Source organism: Phyllopteryx taeniolatus, chromosome 20 (assembly GCF_024500385.1).
Source record: "Phyllopteryx taeniolatus isolate TA_2022b chromosome 20, UOR_Ptae_1.2, whole genome shotgun sequence".
NCBI classification, from domain to species: domain Eukaryota; kingdom Metazoa; phylum Chordata; class Actinopteri; order Syngnathiformes; family Syngnathidae; genus Phyllopteryx; species Phyllopteryx taeniolatus.
The window spans coordinates 871691-890020 of record NC_084521.1 but is presented as its reverse complement, the minus strand read 5'-3'; the positions used below and the strand labels follow the sequence as shown (position 1 = coordinate 890020).

The following is an 18330-nucleotide window of genomic DNA, read 5'->3' as shown; positions in this document are numbered from 1 at the left end:
CTCCAGCGTGTCCTGGGTCGTCCCCGGGGTCTCCTCCCGGTGGGACATGCCCGGAACACCTCACCAGGGAGGCGTCCGGGAGGCATCCGAATCAGATGCCCCAGCCACCTCATCTGGCTCTTCTCAATGCGGAGGAGCAGCGGCTCTACTCTGAGATCCTCCCGGATGACCGAGCTTCTCACCCTATCTCTAAGGGAGAGCCCGGACACCCTGCGGAGGAAACTCATTTCGGCCGCTTGTATCCGGGATCTTGTTCTTTTGGTCACGACCCACAGCTCATGACCATAGGTGAGGGTAGGAACGAAGATCGACCGGTAAATTGAGAGCTTCGCCTTTCGGCTTAGCTCTTTCTTTACCACAACGGACCGATACAAAGTCCGCATCACTGCAGACGCTGCACCGATCCGCCTGTCGATCTCCCGGTCCATTCTTCCCTCACTCGTGAACAAGACCCCAAGATACTTGAATTCCTCCACTTGGGGCAGGATCTCATCCCCGACCTGGAGATGGAATGCCACCCTTTTCCGACTGAGGACCATGGTCTCAGATTTGGAGGTGCTGATTCTCATCCCAGCCGCTTCACACTCGGCTGCGAACTGCTCCAATGAGAGTTGGAGGTCACGGCTTGATGAAGCCAACAGAACCACATCATCTGCAAAAAGCAGAGATGCAATACTGAGGCCACCAAACCGGACCCCCTCTACGCCTCGGCTGCGCCTAGAAATTCTGTCCATAAAAGTTATGAACAGAATCGGCGACAAAGGGCAGCCTTGGCGGAGTCCAACCCTCACAGGGAACGAGTCCGACTTACTGCCGGATATGCGGACCAAACTCTGACTCCGGTCGTACAGGGACCGAACAGCCCGTATCAGGGGGTTCGGTACCCCATACTCCCGAAGCACTCTCCACAGGACTCCCCGAGGGACACGGTCGAACGCCTTCTCCAAGTCCACAAAACACATGTAGACTGGTTGGGCGAACTCCCATGCACCCTCGAGGACCCTGCCGAGGGTGTAGAGCTGGTCCACTGTTCCACGGCCAGGACGAAAACCACACTGCTCCTCCTGAATCTGAGATTCGACTTCCCGACGGACCCTCCTCTCCAGCACCCCTGAATAGACCTTACCAGGGAGGCTGAGGAGTGTGATCCCCTGTAGTTGGAACACACCCTCCGGTCCCCCTTCTTAAAAAGGGGGACCACCACCCCAGTCTGCCAATCCAGAGGCACTGTCCCCGATGTCCACGCGATGTTGCAGAGGCGTGTCAACCAGGACAGCCCCACAACATCCAGAGCCTTTAGGAACTCCGGGCAAATCTGATCCACCCCCGGGGCCCTGCCACCGAGGAGCTTTTTAACTACCTCGGTGACCTCAAACCCAGAGATAGGAGAGCCCGCCTCAGAGAACCCACACTCTGCTTCCTCATGGGAAGGCGTGTCGGTGGAATTGAGGATGTCTTCGAAGTATTCTCCCCACCGACTCACAACGTCCCGTGTCGAGGTCAGCAGCGGCCCATCCCCACTATACACAGTGTTGGTGGTGCACTGCTTTCCTCTCCTGAGACGTCGGATGGTGGACCAGAATTTCCTCAAAGCCGTCCGGAAGTCTTTCTCCATGGCCTCACCGAACTCCTCCCATGCCCGGGTTTTTGCTTCAGTGACCACCAGAGCTGCATTCCGCTTGGCCAGCCGGTACCCATCAGCTGCCTCAGGAGTCCCACAGGCCAAAAAGGCCCGATAGGACTCCTTCTTCAGCTTGACGGCATCCCTCACCGTTGGTGTCCACCAACGGGTTCGGGGATTGCCGCCACGACAGGCACCGACCACCTTACGGCCACAGCTCCGGTCGGCAGCCTCAGCAATGGAGGCGCGGAACATGGTCCACTCAGACTCGATGTCCCCCGCCTCCCCCGGAACATGAGCAAAGTTCTGTCGGAGGTGGGAGTTGAAACTCCTTCTGACAGGGGATTCTGCCAGACGTTCCCAGCAGACCCTCACAATACGTTTGGGCCTGCCACGTCGGACTTGCATCTTCCCCCACCATCGGAGCCAACTCACCACCAGGTGGTGATCAGTTGACAGCTCCGCCCCTCTCTTCACCCGAGTGTTCAAGACATGCGGCCGCAAGTCCGATGACACGACCACAAAGTCGATCATCGAACTGCAACCTAGGGTGTCCTGGTGCCAAGTGCACGTGTGGACACCCTTATGCTTGAACATGGTGTTCGTTATGGACAATCCGTGACGAGCACAGAAGTCCAATAACAGAACACCCCTCGGCTTCTGATCGGGGGGGCCGTACCTCCCAATCGCGCCCTTCCAGGTCTCACTGTCATTGCCCACGTGAGCATTGAAGTCCCCCAACAGAACAATGGAGTCCCCAGCGGGAGCGCTCTCCAGCACCCCCTCCAAGGACTCCAAAAAGGGTGGGTACTCTGAACTGCTGTTTGGTGCATAGGCACAAACAACAGTCACGACCCGTCCCCCCACCCGAAGGCGGAGGGAGGCTACCATCTCGTCCACCGGGGTGAACCCCAACGTACAGTCGCCGAGCCGGGGGGCAATAAGTATACCCACACCTGCTCGGCGCCTCTCACCATGGGCAACTCCAGAGTGCAAGAGCGTCCAACCCCTCTCGAGAGGACTGGTACCAGAGCCCAAGGTGTGTGTGGAGGCGAGTCCGACTATATCGAGTCGGAACTTCTCGACCTCACACAACAGCTCGGGCTCCTTCCCTGCCAGAGAGGTGACATTCCACGTCCCTAGAGCTAGCTTCTGTAGCCGGGGATCGGATCGCCAAGGTCCCCGCCTTCGGCCACTGCCCAGCTAACACTGCACCCGACCCCTATGGCCCCTCCCACAGTTGGTGAGCCCATGGGACATTACCCTTTCGGGCTGTGCCCGGCCGGGCCCCATGGGTGCAGGCCCGGCCATCAGGCGCTCGCCTTCGAGCCCCACCACCAGGCCTGGCTCCAGTGGGGGGCCCCGGTGGCCCGCGTCCGGGCAAGGGAAAACGAAGTCCATTGTTTGTCGTCATCATTAGGGGTCTTTGAGCCGTGCTTTGTCTGGTCCCTCACCTAGGACCTGTTTGTCATGGGTGACCCTGCCAGGGGCATAAAGCCCCAGACAACTTAGCTCCTAGGATCACTGGGACACACAAACCCCTCCACCACGACAAGGTGACGGCTCAAGGAGGGGTCAAATTAAAACATTTATTTATTTATTTATTTATTTAAAACTAGATTGGATTTTAAAGCAGAATATGTTCAAGAATGAAAACTAAAGCAAAATCTATTAGCTAAGAAACACATGGAAAATTTAGTGTCTCGTGTGAGGCTCTTAAGCAGCAAGTTCCTTTTTTTTCTCCTTACTTAAAAATTCAGGAACAATTCTGTGTTGTGCCCAACAGCTCCAGTCCTCTAGGTGGCGGTAATGTGCAAGGGAAGGAAAAATGAGGGAAAACACGTCTTTCATCTCGAATCTTCAAATTCATAGTAGTAAAGGAATTGTCCCAAGGAATTTTGTTGAAGTGATGCATCTCGACTTTGGGAAAAACTTCGTATGTTGGGTAGTGTGGAAGTTTAGCCTGGGTTGTAAATGGAAGTTACGGAGAGTCGTCACCGCGTGTTTATGTGCACACACTCATAGAGTGCAGTTTCTTCTAAATTAAATCATCTGTAAACTATTTATTTGTTGTCATATGACTGAAATGTAATGAAACAGTTTTGGAATCATAGTTTGTGATATATTTACCGTTTAAACTGTTACTATAGGAAATGATCAACCATGGTGCACAATAATGGGGGTTTACTGTACAAAATTCAAGGACTTGTACCAAATTATAATCTCAAAAGACACCAAAGTTTCATGTTTCGGTAGGTTTTTTTGTTGTTGTTTTTCTTTCTCTTTCAGGAAAGCATTGTCCACTTTGCTAAAAGACCCTGTAAAGTGAATTCAGAGATTTGTTTCTAAATACATAATACAAGTTTGAAAATAATTGCGAAAAACGTGCAAAGCCTGCCAACTATGTTGTACTGAATTGTGGAGTATTTTTATTTATTTATTTATTTTTTTTTTATTTATTTAATTTTTTTTTTTTATATAAGTCCCACTCAACAGCCAGTGTGTGGGCCAAGGCTTCGGGCTGGCCAGGCTGCGTTTAGAGTGCCTCGTTGTTGGCAGTGAGTGTGCGCATGTCAATAAGCGTCTCTTTTTGTGTTTTTTCAAAACATTATGAACCCTGTGACCTTTCTGTCCTGCGTCTAAAGTCATGAATAGAAAATGAGGATTAAATGGCGCTGCCAAGGCAACACCTCAAACGCTTAGCCGCCGCAAGTAAACGCCTTCACCTCCGCGCCAAACGGCGGCCTCTTCCTTTCGCGTGCCACGCGAGACAACCCCCATCCCGATTGGACGTGACGGTTCAAAATAACTGCGTTCATAATCAAAGACGGATGAGTCCGGCACGCTGCGTTTCATCTTGACACTTTGTTTCGTGCACCTTGATGGAGCGCCAGCTCATTTGCACAACTAAACGAGCACCTGAGTCATCTGATCGTATTCAAGGTATGCAAAACACTTTTTTGCGAGGGCAAGAAAGAAGATGAGATCGAGGACGTGCGCTCTACGGACGACTACCGTTTCTAGCTAACGTGTTGACAAAGTGGACGCACGCCGATCCGGATTCACTGTGAAGCCGTTTTTTCTTTGGCCCATTCATTCCACAACCACCCGCAATACGTGACAATCTGAAAATCTCTCCGGTTTATGACGGATTTCTCTTTTACGCCAGCGATGGGACATGCGTAAAAGTCGGAACGTGGCAAAATCGGTCACTAACCTACGCTAAGGCAGTAGTGAAGTCTTAATTACGTCAATATTCGTAAGAAAGGCTACTTTAATGAAATACAGGAAGTCTGGCACTAACTGAACGTGCCCTCGCTTTAAAATGAGGTTTTTTTTTAAATGTCGGCTTTCAAGACATGATTAGGGTTTCGAGGTTTGTAAATTGGGATTGCAAATTTGGGTTTCAAGCAGGCTTGGGGTTTTGAATTAGGCTTAGTTTTTCAAATTGTAGTTTTAAGATGGGGTTTGGCTTTCAAACTAGGGTTAGGTTTTCAAATTTTCAAGTTAAGTTTTGAGTTTCAAACAAGGGTTGCGTTTTCAAATCAGGGCTTTAAGAAATGGTTAGGGTTTTAAATCAGGTTTTTAAACTACAATTTGGGTTTCAGGCTTCAACTTGGGGTGTCAAATTCGGGTTTCAGTCCAGGGTTAGGGTTGAAAATTAGGATTTCAAGTCAGGTTTGAGGTTTCAAACCAGTGTTAGGTTTTCAAAATAAGTCCGGGTTACTATTTCAAACTAGAATTCGGCTATCAAATTAAGGTTTCAAACTTGGGTTACAGTTTCAACAAATGGTTAGGTTTTCCAATTAAATTAGTATAAGTTCAAATTAGTGGGGGTTTCAATAAAGTTTTACAGTTTCAAATTGGGGTTCTAAGTCAAGGTTAGGGTTTAAAGATGCGGTTTGGGTTTGAAAGGAAGAGTTCTGGTTTTAAACTAGAGTTCAGGTATGAAATGATGCTTTCAGATTTGGGTTAGGGTTTCAAATGACGCCGTCATCATGAATGAGGCTCACCTGTGCCAGAGTGCAAAATGTCGACTTTGCTGATCCAAATGTTTGTTTGTTTGTTTGTTTGTTCTGCCTTGGTGGAGGTGTGCGCTCTCGTGACTTGCAGTTGCAGACTGATTTGAGCGTATTTGCTGCTTTCTGCTTTTCAATTCTCGGCAATTTCCTCCTGGGTGAGCACACGCGCGGCCTAATTACGCTTTTGTTTTTCAAGAGCGGGAAACGGCTGCAGTTCTAAACCAAAGTTTGCCGTTTTCTATCCGATCGCGGCCGAAGACGCTCGTTGGAATGAAGAACGCCAACGCCGCCGTGTTGACAAACAAATACGTTCGTTTCCGTTCCGCCTCCTGCACCCGCGATTTGACGCGTCTCGTTTTCCCTTCGGCGTCTTCGGAAGAAAAAGCTCTAAATGAGGGGTTGTTATGGTCGCCACGGCAACCTAATGGGCCATTTTCTGTCATTTGCCGAAGGGGGTGCGGGCGGGAACAGCGGCGACAAACGCGAGGAGGAGCGGAGTTGCGCCGCTTTGAATCTTTTGTGTGCAATATTCGGCTGGCGTCGTCATCAGATTACAACCGCGCGTCCACGGTGTGCTTGGCTTTCAACTCCTTCCGCTAAGCCGCATGTAAAAAGATAAGGGGCCTAATCTCGCCATCCAAAGCGCCCACGTCATCATCCCCACATTTGCGCACAGGCGCCGAATTGCATTTTTTGTCGTGGTTGTTGTTGCTGCATTTTTGCAATCCCGCCGTGTCTCTTTTGTAGCTGTGCAACGGCGGCTCCGTGACGGATTTGGCCAAAGGCTTGTTGAGGAGGGGCGAGCGCGTGGACGAAGCCATCGTTGCCTTCATCCTGCATCAGGCCCTCATGGTCAGCTTTCACTGTGACAACACAAAACAAATTCAACGGGAGCTTTGGAAACATTTCAGCATTGATTCCATTTTGAGAAGATGCGGAATAAATGCTCAAACGGCTCCGTAAAAGCCATTCGAGCATCTTTGTTCTCACTACTTCGACAATTCATTGCACTAGTAGAATGACTGGCTCCTACCAGTAACGTTATTTTGGCCTCCTAGTACGCAATTAAACCTTATTAGCAGGCACGTGCACACATAGATCGCAAAGTGGTGCTCAAACACTTCTTTGTCCTCACTAGTAGAACAACATCGGCGTACAGTTAGGACAACTACGTTACTTGTCAGGAAAAATTGTAGAAAAAGTTGACAACTGCGTTCTACTAGTACTACTGGAGACATCAAATTGTACTTAACATTTCATGCTTCACTTGTAGTACTAGTAGTGCACAGATGACAATGAGTGCACAGATTTGCCTCTCCAGTAACGTAGTTGTCTTACTAGTGTGCAGAAGTGGAAGGCAATAGTGGAAAAACAGATACTGTCATTCTTCTAGTGCGCTGATTTGTCTTACAAGTAAGAACCAAGCGCTAGTAGTAGTACATGGACGAACGCTATATATTATATATATATAAGGCAATGAATGCTCAAAGCAGTTTCCATTGGCAGGTGCTTGACAAATCAGTTTTCCTTTGTTCAGGGCCTCCAGCACCTGCACGTGAACAAAACCATCCACAGGGACGTCAAAGGCAACAACATCCTGCTGACCACGCACGGAGGCATCAAACTGGTCGACTTCGGTACGCCACGCACCTCAAACACGTCACGGCCAGGCGGGTCCACGCCGTCGCCGCTTCGGCTGCAAATTGACATCAGGAAACGCTCGTTATTGGAGTGCGAGCTCACCGTCGCTCATTTTTCCATGCAAGCTGTCAAATCGAGTGTTGCGCCCCAATGACCGCCCCAAACACCTGAGCCGGTCCGTGGGACATTTGGTACCGGGCCAGGTAGGGTTTCAAGTCAGGGTTCGGATTGCAAATTAGGGTTTTGAATTCGGCATTCAAGCCAGAAAGTTTCCAACCAAGGTTAGGTTTTCAAATTCAAAAAGACACGGTGAAAGTTTCAAGGCAAGGTTTGGGTTTCAAACCAGGGTTATGGTTTCAAGTCAGGGTTAGGGTTGCAAATGAGAGTTTTAAGACATGTTTAGATATTAGGGTAAGGATTTTATGTTAAAAATGACACAGTAAGGGTTTCAAGTTTTTACGGTTTCAAGTCAGGGTAAGGTTTCAAAATAGGGATGGATTTTCATATTTGGGTTTTAAGACATGGTTAGGGCTTCAAACCAAATTTTGCGAGTCAAGATAGGACTACAGTTTCAAGTTAAGCTTTGACGTCAGGCTTAGTGTTTCAAGACGGTGTCAGAGTCTCAAATTAGGGTTTCGAGACAGATAAGGTTTCAAGATGGGGTTAGGGTTTCACATCACGATTTTGAGACACGGTTCGTGTTTCAGGGCAAGGTTAAGGTTTCAAATGAGGACTTGCCAGACTTGAGCCCAGGTCAGGTTTTCAAATTTGACTTGACGTTGCTTGCATTTTCAACGTCGTTTCTTTATGAAGCGGAATTTTCTGCAAAGCGAAACAAAACGACGCAGTCGACTGGACATGACCAACACACCCGGCACATTACCCCAAGATGGGACCAAACCAGCTGAGGAGAAACAATTAGCGCGGGCAGGCCTCCCACCAATTACAACTACTACTTTCAGCCTAGTGCTGTTTTTTTTTTCATTTCTTTGTATTTGTTTCTCTGCCAGGATGTAAAGATTTCCCACCTTCCGGAAGCTCGGTCCCATTGTTTTCCCGTTTTGTATGAAATCACGCCGAGTCCCAAGGACTAAAAACGAGCTGCCTGCTTTCATTACAAGCAAAAGTAAAAGCTCTCCACTTGTAAGCATGCGGAGGTTTGCGTTTAGGCTGCAAATGTTGCGCTTCTCTTAAAAGCTTTTTCCTCTTAACACTGAAGTAAGTGCACATCTCTCTTATGAAGATTACGACAAGGGTGGCGTGCGCGTGTGCGTGTAAGGGGGGCTTAATGGGTTCTCTTAATATGTGACGTTGCTCCAAAAGAGCATTTCAGAGAGTCACTCATCGGGATGGCGGAGAAGTTTGCAACACTTGTGCGGCAAATGTGGGTGACTTTCTCAACCCGGTTTTGCGTTCACTCGTCATAAAATACATCAAGTACACTTAACCCCGGGGTTTATCGTTTGCACCCCTGCGGGCCAGGTAGGGTTTCAAGTCAGGGTTCGGACTTTTTTCAAGCAGTTTTTTTTTCAAATCCTTTATAAATAAAGACTACTTCATGACTTGTTTCTCGTTTTTTACGGGATACAGGCAAGTCCCAATTTAGAATCGAGCACATTTGGTGTAGTACCGCGTTCTGCCACAACAGCAGCACTGAGCTCTACCGGAAGAGATGCACTTTAATTAAAAGCAAGAAAAAGAGGCAGGGAAGGTCCCCGATAGTCGTCCAGTAATAGTAGTTGTTCTCACAAAGCAAGAGAATATTTGCATGTGAGGTTGAGAATTGTTAGTGAAATATTTCAGCATATGTTCTGATGTGTAAAAATCACTTTGACAAGAGAGCTATAATCTCCCTGCAGACAGTGTTAGCCTTTCAGCATGCTGGCGTTAGTATTCAGGTCAAAGTGCAGTCCTCGCTGCGTGAGATCCTTGCAAAGTGCTTGCTTGCTATCAAACGGATTTTTTTGGACAGGAAAACTGCCAGCTCGTCGCAATTTCGACACCTTTAATGCGTCGTCCTTCAGCGAGGACGGCGGCCGGCATTCAAGCAGCCCGATAAACGTGGCCGTCTCGTCCCCATGAACGCCCGCAAACGAAGAAGCTGACGTTGCCGATGCTTATCGGCTGCCCGTCGCGGCCAATCGTGGCCGGTCAGGACATTCCGACTCAGCGAGTAGAAAATAATACGTGCGCTGCTGAGGTGCGTCACAGAGGAATTCGTCTTCCTCCCCACCCCCGGCGGAGGGGCTTCTGCTACAGCGAGCATTTTGAGCCCCCGCGGTGACTCATCGCCAGCAGACGCACAAAATACAAATGGACGGCTGGGTGCTGAGGTTCATGAATATTCTAATTGGCACTTACATTTGCACTTACATGATGATTATGTATACCGTACAGTGAACGCACATTTATCGTGTGGGGTACGTTCAAAAGCCGCCATACGGAGAGCATTCTGAAACAAAAAGTTGTACCCCTCCTGCACACTTCAAACACATTTAAATTGACTTAAGAAAACACCTACACTTATTTAAGCACACTTTTTTTAAGTATTACTTACCACCTGTTTACATTCTCTCGCATTCAAGAAATGGGAGACTTTCATGAAACATCATTTTAAGAAAAAGAAAAGAGGAAGACGCTCGCTCGCTTGCCCAATTCTCCAAATAAGAGAGGTTTACTGGAAAAACTGACACGTGAAACAAAATACAATTGAACATTTTATATTTAAACACCAAAATGTTCAACACAACTGTATCATTTGGCTTATCAGTTTAGCAGTTTATTTTTGAAAGGGCACAATGCAATTTCTTAAGACACATGAAGTACACATGGTTAAAAAAGCCAGAATTAGCCAGAAGGCTAGTTTTCATCTGTAGTCCCCTGGCCATGATGTAAAAAAACAGTAAAATGCATCTACAAGACAATATAATACAGGATACATAATCAAACTATACTATTAAGAGAGAATAAAACCATAATTTTTTTGATCATAACAAAAAAACAAAACATACTTGTCTTTTAGTGTTGGCAGCTACAGGTGTTAACTAGCCACATTTTCAGTTTTTTTGTGAAGGCCTTGTATGTTGTAAGCAGTTTAACCTCCTCAGGTACTGAGTTCCACTCACCAGCGCTCCTCACTGACCAGGCTGACTTACTGAAAGTGCTCCTGCGCAGAGGAATGAGACAGTCACCTCTGACAGAGCCTCGAGTAATCAAAGTCCGCTAGCTTCATGCTAACATAAAATGGGGAACGTCGTAGCGAGGCTAACGGAATTTAGCATCGATGTTACGGTGGTTACACATCTGTAAACCACCTGTAATGTCAAATAAAAAAACTAATATAGATTTGTGACTAAAGTGGACGATCATAAATTATACAAGGTGGGCCATGCGTTTAAATCCATAGGAAAGATTTTGTGTTCACAAATAAGTCAATATTTATTGGGATATATTTGATTTTAACAAATATGGACAGTTATATGACAGTGGCTGCTTCATTTTGGAGTAGAAATTTGGACTATTTTTCTTTCAAAAATTACTTGTATCATGAATTTTTAATCTATGTTAAAACAGAACGGTTTTATTCCTTGTAGAATCACTTTACTTTCTTGTGAAATCATGACTCATCTGTTGGCACCATTTTTTTTTTTTTGCCTGTTTTGTCTTCATCGCTAACACATTTTTGTGTAAAATAACCAAAAAGAAAAATCACTTGATAAACAAAACATATCAGAAAATGTATGATAAATTCATACATTTATGTAACACCTTGGAAGGGAGCTAATGACGCTTATGTAAAAAGTGCAATCTGCATAGTTTCATTGTTCCTGAAAATTGTTGTCGCCACATTTTGCAATTTACAGCAAGCGATCATTTGCGTGTCAAATATTCGACGCGCGCATGTTTTCTTGCTCGTGGTTGCCATAGCGACAGATTTCCCTTTGCTGTGAAAGATGCCGAAATGTTTTTATTTTTGTTGGTGTGCAGGTGTTTCGGCCCAGCTGACAAACACTCGCCTGAGGAGGAACACGTCGGTGGGAACGCCCTTCTGGATGGCGCCGGAGGTGCGTTGCCCCTCACGCGCTTGTCGCCACTCCAGCACGTCTGACACACACACACACTTAATAGTCGCCGTCGGGCGCTCTCGTCACCGCTCGTCGAATCAAGCCTGGCCGGCTTCAAGTAGCTTCACGACTTTCTTAATGTCCGCGTTACACAAAAGCCGTCACAGACGGTTTGATGGCAGGTTGAACGCTTGAAATGTTTGCTAAATCGGCTTCTTAACCTCGCGTTTGATGTGCACTGAACCCCGTTTATCATGTGGGATATGTTGCAGACCCACCCGCGATCGGGGAAAATCCAGGATATAGAGCGAACATATATACGCAAGTAAAACATTTTTGAAATCGTTTTACCACTCGCACACTCTTTTAATACAATTAAACGTATTAAGCCTCGCTTATTTATTAAAAGACACTTTTTAAAGTATTCAAGAAATGGGAGATTATCATTTAAAATCACTTTGAGGAAAGGAAGAGGAAACTCTCGCTCACACACTTCTCCAAATAAGAGGCTAAGCGTGCTTGCTTCAAGCTGTTTATTTGTCACTCTCCATCGAAGTTTACTGTAAAACTGATATACAAAAACAAAAGAAAATTAAACATTGTAAACTTACACACTGCGATTGGCTGGCCAGTTCAGGGTGTACCCCGCCTCCTGCCCGATGATAGCTGGGATAGGCTCCAGCACGCCCGTGACCCTTGTGAGGATAAGTGGCTCAGATAATGGATGGATGGTTGGATGGATATTTACACACCAAAATGATCAACCAAACCATCTAATGAAATTCCACTAGCTTAATGGGAAAGAGCATAGAAGGGCTTGCGGAAATTAGCAAAGAGGTAATAATCATAAGCCAAACAACTACTACTTTAACACACAGGGAGCATCAACACATACAAACAGAGCATAAAAAATTACTCACTGTAGTACTACTGTACATTGTACATTATTCCTGCTTTAACAAAGAAAAATAAACATTTAGCATTTATGAAATCATATTCTGATACTAACAGGCTCTTTTGTGTACGTCGCGTGTAAAACGAGATTATTCCCAGGCGTTTGCACGCTGCGCAAACGTTGCACAAGATTACATTGTGCCCAGATGTTTGCTAAAAAACTTACTCCCAGTACTTGTACTTTTTTCAGAAACGCCCCCCCAAAATATATATATAATTTACAAATGACACATATGTGGAGGAACACTGTATATGAATGCGTGAAACAATGTGGATTCTTTTGTAAAAACAAATAATGATAATAAAATACAATTGCCCCCAAAATGTCTGTTTGTGTTCTACATGAATTAACATTTTTTCAGGTGATAGCGTGCGAGCAGCAGCTGGACTCCACCTACGACGCCCGCTGCGACGTTTGGTCCCTGGGCATCACCGCCATCGAGCTGGGCGACGGAGACCCGCCCCTCTCAGAGCTCCATCCAATGAGAGCCCTCTTCAAAATTCCCCGGTCAGCCGCCCTTTTGCTTTTTCTTCGTAACATGGCATCATGTATCATTACCAACGATAACTTATGACCTGAGTTATAAAAGTAAATCCAATGCGAAACTGCCTTAATGTTGTTCCCAGCCCCAGCATTGTAACTTCTGATTGTCCCTGAAGTGGTCACATTAGTGGGGGAAAATCATTTACAGAGATGGCTAAAGTACTCACACTGTACTTCAAAAGTAAACAGTGGTCAGAAAATGAAATACTCAAGTACAGATACCTGAAAAATCTACTTAAATTTCGTTACAAAGTAATTATACTTGGTTACTTCCCGCCACTGCTGATTGATGAGCTGTTTTGTCGCGTGGCCTAGTGACTGTGTCAAAGGCCGTAAGCACTTTAGCGTCACTGTCAGTTTAACAGTGCAGCACGTTGTCTCACAGACACACACACACACACACGCACGCACGCACAAATCGTGCTTGCCGTGGGGCCGGCGCTCGTCACGCAGCTTTCTCCCAGCGTGTGCGACGGCCGCGGCGGACCTTCAGGTTTCAGCTCATCACCTCTCCGAGTTGATTTCTTCAAGCATCTCCACGGGAGCATTCGAGGCATTAACTTTATTTTACTGTATCCCCAGCCTAAACGGAGAGTTTGCTTTTTTCAGACTGATAGCGAGATTTCAATGTTGTCTCATCCCCTCGAGTCTCTGCCCAAAGAAATGCCCCAAGATCACTAAACCTGGGAAAAAGAAAAAAAAAGATCCAGGAAGGGACTGGTGCATCGCACTCGCCTGGCCGCCTCAGTGCGCACCTTGGTCGGCCACGTGTGCGCAATGTTACCATGCATAGCACGCCAAGCATATTCCCAAACACAAAATATTACCAGTTAGATGTCGCATGTACAATGTACAATGAATGTACAGTCTTGTAATGTACAATCAATTAAAAATATAAGAGCGGTGATCAACTTACCTTACGACTTGGTGAGAACAGTGACGTGACGTACGTGGTGGTGGGGCGAACTGCAAATTGTCTCTTTTATTTCAAATAGAAATTTACCAGGGAACTTTGTGGAAATGTAGCAGACTTGTTCCACCCCTTTGTAACATTGATCTTTTGGCTGGAACGATGTGCGACGTTGGAGTACATTTGCACTTGGCGTTCCGTACAGAGCGAATTCATCGAGTGCTGTGAGCGGTAGCTGCAAAAACAAGACGGCCGCCTGGTGTGCGTTCGTCCTGCAGATAAGCGAAGAGCTCTTAAGCGCTCCCGGCTCCTGACGTCTCTATCGGACGCGTCGTGTGATTAAATAGGAGCAGCGCGACCGCTCATTAGGCCAATTTATCTTCGTCGCAGGCGAGGTGAAAAAAAGCTCACGCGTGCATTAGGCTGTCCCCTGCAGCCGCACTTGTGCCTCGTGTACGACGGACGTAGAAATTACAGCCAATTAGCTGGCCTTTCTCCCCACAGAGGCTTTTTCTTATGCTTTACGCTGAAATAAATGAGTCACGTGTGATAATGATACACTTACTGTGCATGTACCTGGGAGAGTTCATTTTTACTTGGTGCCCTTCATGTCTTAAAGGAGACCGTCAACGGTCAACCCTTGTTCATTGTGGGGGATATGTTCCAGACACACCCGACCCAGCTTTTTAAAAAACTGGACCCCTCCCACACGTTTTAGACTCATTAAAACTTATTAAAACCAATTTAATCTTATTAAAAAACACTTTTTAAAGTACACCGTACCACCTGTTCTCACTCGCTCGCTGTCAAGAAACAGGAGACGAGTGGATAACATCACTTTGAAAACAAAAGATGACTCGCTCGTCTAGTTCTCCAAATAAGAGGCATAGTGTGCTTGCTTCAAGCACAAGTTTGTCACTCTCAGTTAGTTTACTGTTAAACTGAGATGTAAAACAAAAGAGAATTAAACATTGTACATTGAAACTCCAAAATGTGCAGCCAAACCAAGATTGGTGTACAAGCCATTAAAAATTGCATTTTTCATAATGTAGCCCCTACAAATCGCAGTGACTTCCTTTTTGTTTTTTGTACAGAAATCCTCCGCCGACCCTCCAGCAGCCCGAGTTGTGGTCCGACGACTTTAACGACTTCATCTGCAAGTGAGCGAGCATTTTGCATGCCCCGATGTTCGCCGTCGGCGCAATTTTCTTCTCACGCCGTCTGCCGCTCAGGTGTCTCATCAAGGACTTCGAGCTGCGACCGAACGTGTTGGACCTCCTCCAGCACGTCTTCATCAGACAGACTGTCGGGAAGGAGAAAATGCTGCAGAAACAACTCGTTGAACTTATTGATCTCAACCAGCAAATAGGAGTCATGGAGAAGACCAGGTACTTGCCTATTGATACCACAAGATTATCATGGCAATCCGTGATTCCCGGGTTTTCACCATTCGCGGTCGGGCCCGGTCCGTCTCCCCCGCCAGTAGGGGCGGTCCGCTGTATCTGACCTGACAAAGTGAAGCTTCACCCCTCACTTCAACATAGTTCCTGGCACCAAAGCAATACTTTTACATTAAACAACGCTTTGGGCTGAGCACAATAACAGCAACCCCAAACTCTCTTGTGAACCTTGTGTTGAATTGTATCAGCCCATAACATAATTTATACCTTCATTAGGTGTCTAGTGTTCAAATGTTGTTGTTTCTGTCGTTTTAAGCCATCATGGAAAAACAGACAGAGGCCGAGACAGTAACGACAGGTAACAAACGCCTGGATTCCGTCGTATGTGCCCCATGTAGAACTTTGATGTCCCACACAAAATCTTTTTTGTCGCAGTTGTATTAGACGAGAAGCTTTAGGGCAGGCAAAACTTGTTTTGTGAAATCTGCATATGTTTGCAACTGTGTTTATTTTCGTGCCATTGTGTCCCAATTTTGCTCTGACTCATGTTTTTTTCATCCCTCAGCTTTTTATACAGCAAGTATAACTTTCACGTCTTTGCTGTCAACAAATTACGGATGCCAGATGCTTTTAATTGGTTATCAACTATCCAAAAAAAACGACAAGTGCTAGAAATGGAGATGAAGACGATGGATTTATTGTTCCCTTCATTGTGTTAGAATGGCATACGGGAATGCTAATGCTCCACAAATAGCATGAGCAAACATAGCGCTGGTGCTAATGTGACGAATGCACCGTGTAAACCATAAGCCAGACATCTCCAGTTTCTCACAAAAGTCAGTAAAACCCTCACATTTTTTGTAACTCTTTACCATAAATTTTCATGGATCAACACGGAAGAAATGACAAAAAATGTCAGGCGTGTACTTACTTTGGTGCGCTATTGCATGTTAATAAACAATGAAAATCTATGGGGACCATTTTACATGTAGGGAATACAAAAGTACACCTGTACTGAACATAGATAATTTCTTTGGAGTGTAGATTTCTTTGGGTAATTTTCTTTTTTGGGGGGTTCATATTCCAGGCATGAACGCATCCACACCAAAAAAGGAAGCAACATGAAGATGGAGCGGGATGAGGGCGACGATCTCGCCGCTTTGGAAGTCCTCGACGAGGTAGTAAACAAATAATTTTTTATTTGTTTTTCTTTGCACACGGACTGTCGCGATGACACGCGATATTTCGTTCCGTCTTCAAAGGTTGTCGGCGCCGTGTTTATCTTTGGGCGTAAACAAATTCAAATCGCTAGCGAGCGATGCGTCCCGTCCGCTGTGGCCGTCGGATGTTGGCGCCATCCTTCACCGTGAGAAATTGGGCAGAGCGAGGCCATGTTGTTGTTTTTGTTGATGATGACGTTTGTTGTTGACTTGAGGAAAACGGCTTGCAAAAAAATTAAGCACCTGCTTCCAGAAAAATTAACAATCAACAGAGCAGTGTTTTATTTTTTGGAGTAGTATTCAGGAAGAGCAACCTAAAAATGTTAAATCTTTGAATTAAGTACCAATTTTGAATTTTTCTCACCTTGTTTCAGCTACTGTACCTCTGTTTAGTTACCGTTACATCTTTATTTCAATATTTGCTTGAGATTTTATTGCTTTTAATTCAGCACTGCATTTTAGGTTATTTTCCTTATCTGTAGCTAAGTGATTTTATTTGTTACGCATTATTGGTGTTCTTGCACCAGAAATAGTTTTTTATAACTAAAAATAATAAAGCAATGATACTTATTGTGTACAGTATGCATAACATTATTTCTTTATGTATTTTTTTAAATTTGGATTTATTTTATTTATGATACTTGTAGTTGGCCTAGATTAGGTATTCCAAAATCATTTTCTTCACGGGCCACATTGTCGCGTTTGATTGTTTTATTTATTGTTAACAATTTTTTTTTATTTGAAATCAGAATTTCCATAAATGTGGCAAGCAAATAGTTAAATATACAACTATTATTCAATGTATGATAACAAGGAATTTGGTGTCCTGATACAAATATGCAGACTTTGTTACTATACCTCCCAGGAGTACCTCGATACCGATACTAAAACAATATCACAGCAAAAACCTAAAACAGCAGTAAAAGCAGTAGAATCTTGGCATACTGTTTTTTTGTGGTGTCCTGGAGGCCGAATAAAGTACTCTACAGTCTACTGTTGTGCACTCGCGTTTCATATAAAAATACTGTACATATTTTACAGGACTGACTAATAAACAGCTTGTAGCAAAAATACTTAGTTTTTTTTTTTTTAGTGGCAGGGCATGAGAACTGTTTACCTTTAAAAAAATAAAATAAATTTTTTTTTCAAAATGTGGTATCGTCTAATTTTTGATGGTGAGTTATTGCGTTACTTTGGTCGTGCCGGTATAGCATGCAACGCTAAGACACTTTATTTGCTTTAGTGGGCCACATAAAATGATGTGGTGCCAAATGCGGCGGCCCCAGAATCAAATTTTGCTTTAGGCTACGTGAAGGCGTGAGTCAGCTCTGACGTTTCAACACGGACCGTGACTGGAGGCAGGATCCAAAGTGTGTGTGTGTGTGTGTGCGTGTGTGTGTGTGTGTGTGCGTGCATGTGCGTGCGTGCGTGCGTGCGGTGCATCACACTGGTCGCTTTTGCAGGACTCGGTCAGCGAGCAACTGCAGGAGCGCTACGGCAGGGATCAGATCTACACCTACGTAGGCGACATCCTCGTCGCCGTCAATCCTTTCCACAAAATGCACATCTACGCTCCTCAGGTTCGTTTGTGCTTTGTCGTGTGTGTATTCGGGTACTTAACCCTCACATTTTGTTCATTTCCCATGGATACATCAAATGTCACAGGTCAAGAATATCCTCATAATAATTGTCTATATCAAATTATGAACTGCAGCTCTTTTCAAAATGCCGTAAAATGCCTCTCAGAGATTAATAAATGGATGTTTTCTCATCCTGCTCTTTTATTAATTGCGGATTAAGAAAACAATGAAGTGCTATCATACTTGTGGATTATGGCGCATTGCACGACTGTGGCCAAAGACATTCACAATCTTCAATGCCTCACCCTCTCAACTGTTAAGTTAACTGCTCGGTATCCTGACTTTGAAGTGACCTTTCACAGTTAATGTTAAAA

The 18330-nt window shown here is 45.4% G+C and overlaps 1 protein-coding gene across 16 annotated transcripts in view; it reads left to right on the top strand.

Annotated features, from left to right (window-relative positions):
* The window catches only part of myo3a (myosin IIIA), a 56129-nt gene that overhangs the window by 12487 nt on the left and 25312 nt on the right, over nucleotides 1–18330 (top strand). For 12 of the 16 annotated variants that reach the window (XR_009785826.1, XM_061757704.1, XM_061757700.1 and 9 more), the window contains 9 exons: nucleotides 6391–6495; nucleotides 7181–7280; nucleotides 11272–11348; nucleotides 12665–12810; nucleotides 14851–14916; nucleotides 14989–15144; nucleotides 15473–15514; nucleotides 16244–16334; nucleotides 17840–17956. Coding sequence is in view for 15 of the 16 variants with exons in the window: in XM_061757704.1 (XP_061613688.1) it covers nucleotides 6391–6495; nucleotides 7181–7280; nucleotides 11272–11348; nucleotides 12665–12810; nucleotides 14851–14916; nucleotides 14989–15144; nucleotides 15473–15514; nucleotides 16244–16334; nucleotides 17840–17956 (900 nt within the window). In the remaining variant the exon portion in view is untranslated. Of the gene's footprint in view, nucleotides 1–6390; nucleotides 6496–7180; nucleotides 7281–11271; nucleotides 11349–12664; nucleotides 12811–14850; nucleotides 14917–14988; nucleotides 15145–15472; nucleotides 15515–16243; nucleotides 16335–16418; nucleotides 16764–17839; nucleotides 17957–18330 lie in introns of those variants that run through there. The other 4 variants (XM_061757699.1, XM_061757709.1, XM_061757713.1 and 1 more) reach the window with 3 other exon arrangements.